At 43.1% G+C, this 4239-nt stretch overlaps 1 protein-coding gene across 6 annotated transcripts; it reads left to right on the forward strand.

Annotated features, from left to right (window-relative positions):
* The first annotated feature begins 398 nt into the window (after positions 1 to 398).
* LOC135397846 (histone-lysine N-methyltransferase SETMAR-like) lies at positions 399 to 3180 on the forward strand. 6 transcript variants are annotated; one of them, XM_064629388.1, is made up of 6 exons: positions 399 to 487; positions 1400 to 1435; positions 1537 to 2520; positions 2574 to 2694; positions 2905 to 2937; positions 3051 to 3180. In XM_064629388.1, exons 3-5 carry the CDS (start codon positions 1714 to 1716, stop codon positions 2928 to 2930), a joined length of 954 nt encoding a protein of 317 aa, XP_064485458.1. In that variant the 5' UTR covers positions 399 to 487; positions 1400 to 1435; positions 1537 to 1713; the 3' UTR covers positions 2931 to 2937; positions 3051 to 3180. The 6 variants fall into 6 exon arrangements, 4 of the variants coding, with proteins under 4 accessions (XP_064485458.1, XP_064485456.1, XP_064485454.1 ...); XR_010423799.1 differs by having other exon boundaries at positions 2574 to 2937; XR_010423800.1 differs by having other exon boundaries at positions 1537 to 2314; positions 2379 to 2520; positions 2574 to 3180.
* Positions 3181 to 4239: the final 1059 nt, after the last annotated feature.

Genomic DNA, 4239 nt, shown 5'->3' on the forward strand with positions numbered 1-4239 from the left:
CACATTTGATATTTCTGTGTGGTTCATCTATATAGAAGCTTCTGTTGCAAGATATTACAAAAATTGATGTACTTAAATTTGTTTCTCGTTTTTGATTCAGTTATGTTGCTATCATTTAATAATTTGGACTTTCTCTACATGTTCAATAAAAAATATTGCTTCTGTACAAACTTAGCCGACTATGTCATCCACTTTGACGAAATACTTCCGTTTCAAGGAAAGGGTGCGAAAAGATAGTGACCCCCGCGAATAATATTGGCATCTGTTTGCGCTGCACAATAAAATATATCGCCTTTGTACTATCTTATCTGACCTCGAGAGCGCCCTGTTTGCTTGAGGAAGGAAAAGGAATATAGCCCCCACCCCTTTGAGTGATAAAGCATGCGCAGTGCTTTGGCCGTATAGACAGAGAGATAATATGTCTCCGGGCTTTGAAGAAAATCCGAGATCCTCTCATGTTGCCTGGGTGTTGGATTCATAAAACAAAGTAAGGTTTGTAGTGTCTCTTAGAATGAAAATTGTATAGTGTTCGATTAGATTATGTCACGAAGATGATTTTATGATAGTTAAAATGATAGATTATTCTTCTCTGTTGTTTTGATTAAGAATATCTTATTTGATTAAATGTGGTGTTATAGATTTTATTTCCTCTTGTGTTCGTGTCGTTCTTATCGTTCGTGTTCCGTGGTCTTCAAGGGTCTCTGGTGTTCACAATTAATTACATACATCTATCTTCACCAGTCTTCAACAAATCAGGGCAGATATCATTAGAGCTGCTTGTTGGCTAGGAGCGTGCTATGTGGTGAAGTTCATTTTTAACATATCTATTTTCTGTGTTGGATTCATAAAACAAAGTAAGGTTTGTAGTGTCTCTTAGAAGGAAAATTGTATAGTGTTCGATTAGATTGTGTCACGAGGATGATTTTATGATAGTTAAAATGATAGATTATTCTCCTCTTCTGTTGTTTTGGTTAAGAATATCTTCTTTGGTTAAATGTGGTGTTATAGATTTTATTCCCTCTTGTGTTCGTGTCGTTCTTGTCGTTCGTGTCCGATGGTCTTCCAGGGTCTCTGCTGTTCACAGTTAATTACATACAACTATCAGAACTTCATGCTATTACAATGATGGTGCTCAAGTCTCAGACTTTTTATAATAAAACTTGTAATTTTGATTGTAGTCATATTAGTTAAGAATATCTTCTTTGATTAAATGTAGTGTTATATATTTTATTTCCTCTTGTGTTCGTGTCGTTCTTGTTGTTCATGTCCCATGGTCTTCCATGGATTCAAGAATGGTTGTTGATATTAAAATGTACCTTTTTCAGATTATCGAATGTGGCCTCAGCATTGTATGTATTATTGAAAGTAGAATATGATAATAAAAGAGATTTTCTTTCAGATTATTGGGGTCCACCCCCGCTGCCGCCGCCACAATGTATGTATTATTGAAAGTAGAATATTAAATTAGATTCTCTTTCAGATTATTGTTGCTATAATGGAAGTATGATTGTTGATATTAAAATGTGTCTTTTTCAGATTATCCAGTGTGGACGCAGTATTAAATGTACGAGGGTTGTTCAAGTCAAACCAGGACTTTCTGTCTCCTGAGCGTACAAATGGCTGAGTGTACAAATTTTCACACGCGACAGGCCTCCGCGTTCATCACGTGGTGGCCCAAAGTTTGTGCAAAACAGAAGACACGTGCTGGACAAGATGGCCGACAACGAGGTGAGCGCGCACATCGAACAGCAAATTGTCATGAAGTTTCTCGTGAATGAAGGCGTAAAGTCATTTGAAATTCACAGGAGACTTCAGACTCAGTATGGCCATGATACACTTAGCCGCAGCAAAGCGTTTGAGTGGTGCAAACGGTTCCGAGACGGCCGTACATCAGTGCAGGACGATCCCGCCCGCGGCGGTTCAGAGCCCAGTGTCAGAGTTCCTGAGAACATCCAACTTGTGAAGCGCCTGATCCTCAAGGACCGACGGATAACATGTACGGAACTGGCTCGAAAGACGTACCTTTCTGTGGGAACGTTGAACACTATCATTCATGAACACCTCCAGTTTCGGAAAGTTAGTGCCCGTTGGGTCCCGAGGCAGCTCTCGGTGTTTGACCGGCAGAGAAAACTGCAAATCTCTCGAGAGCTAAGGTACTGTTTCGACACTGAAGGACAGCCGTTCCTTGATCGGATCATCACGTGCGATGAAACGTGGGTGCACCATTTCACTCCTGAGTCTAAACGCGCATCAAAACAGTGGAAGCATCCGGGCTTGCCTGCTCCCAAGAAGTGCCAAAGCACCCTGTCTGCGGGTAAGGTCATGGCCACGGTTTTCTGGGACAAGGCTGACGTTGTTCATGTTGATTTTCGGCCCAGTGGTACCACCATCAATAGTGCATATTACTGCAAGGTTCTCAGGGATGTGCATAAGGCGCTGAAGCAAAAGCGGCCGGGCTTCATCACCAAAGGAGTCCTCCTCCTACAGGACAATGCACGCCCGCATACCGCGCACCTCACGGTACGCACCTTACAGGAACTTGGCTGGGAGTTGCTGCCACATCTTTCTTACAGTCCAGACTTCGCCCCCAGCGATTTCCATCTCTTCGTGGCACTGAAGGCGTTCCTCGGGGCCGCCACTTGAGCTGCGACGATGAGGTCAAGAATGCGGTCCGATTATGGCTGCTATGCGCCGGTAAGGATTTTTATGCTGCTGGCATACAAGCCCTCGTGAAACGCTGGGACAAGTGCATTAGTGCAGCTGGAGATTACGTTGAAAAATAAAACTAATTTCTCGCCTTTAAGTTCTTTTTACTTTTGCGAAAAACGAAAAGTCCCGGTTTGACTTGAACACCCCTCATATTATTGAATGCGAATGTAGTAATAATAATAAGTCATCTTTCAGTCGTTGGTGCGGGGCTCCGTAATTGAACAATTGGTAAGCAATGTGATCAATGTTGATATGATCTTTTCTTTAAGGACTGGATGTAGCGAATAATTTATGTATATTCTTTACACGTACTGTCCTGTGTTTTGTTTCATCTGTTTCAGGTCGTGAAGGTTTTTGACTGGGTTTTTCTCCTTCACCTGATTAGCATCATAATTGGCAGCACTATTGGCTTTACAATTCCCAGTACTATTGGCAATATAATTGGCTTTAATAAATATATTTCAACTTGTACTTTTTGTGTATGACTTCTCTTTGCATGTCTATGCTTGCATGTAAGCCGCCTACTGCACAACTGTTGTAGGGGGAAAAAATTTGTGAGTGAAGTCGGCCCAGGTGGGAAAGTGGCGAAAGAAGTCGGCCCAGGCTGAAAAATACGCTACGATAAGCGCACGCGCAGCCCTCCCCAGCCGGTAAGCGCGCAGACAACCCTCCGCACACGCGCCGCGCGGGAAAAAATACGCGAAGGACTCAGGGGTCAACGGCACAGGGTCCAAGGGTCCATGTCTCTGAATCTCATTGTCTGTGAATCTCACAACCTCTATACTACTGGCGTCAGTGGCAAAGTATTCCACCGTAACTGCGTACGACTAATGCGGAAATGAATAACGAATGCTGGCTAACACCATTCTAGTGATCGAAGCCATGATGCGACGCAAATGCATGACGTTCTACTCAGATAAACCGCTAATCAGCCAGTGAGAATGCTTTGCAGAACAAAGAAAAAGTAAGAGCTAATGAATGTCACTGACCTGCGAGAGGTTACAGCTTCAAAGATAAATCCGTGAAAGTCTATTATACTCCGAAGAGAAGATGAACATTATAGTGACCACTGAAAAATAAGGAATAGATGCCGCACGAAATTGGACCCAAACGAAATTTAGAACGTGCCTCATGCCGGGGCGAATGATATTGGAACGATCTTGCCTCGTAACAGGATGGAATGCTGCCGATCCTGTAGACTGCGCCATGTCAGGCACAAAAATGGGATGACGGCGTGGTCCCGCTGGTCGCTAACAGCCAGTGATGACAAAGTGGCGGTCCAGACAACGTCCTCATTTGGCCAGGACAGATGTTGAATAAAGGTACGAATCAGCAAGCATGTTACGAAAGGCAAGATAGACGCAAGATAGACTGCCCTGAGTTCTGCGCTCCTGGTTACCCGTACTCTGTGTTGATTTGTTGAGTGCCTAGTCCTCTTATTTGCCATTGATGGAGTTACGTGTTAGGATATTTTGTTCTTTTGCAAGTCTCATTTAGTAAGACTTTGGAATTCCTACGATCAGCTTTCAT

Source organism: Ornithodoros turicata, chromosome 6 (assembly GCF_037126465.1).
Source record: "Ornithodoros turicata isolate Travis chromosome 6, ASM3712646v1, whole genome shotgun sequence".
NCBI classification, from domain to species: Eukaryota; Metazoa; Arthropoda; class Arachnida; order Ixodida; family Argasidae; genus Ornithodoros; species Ornithodoros turicata.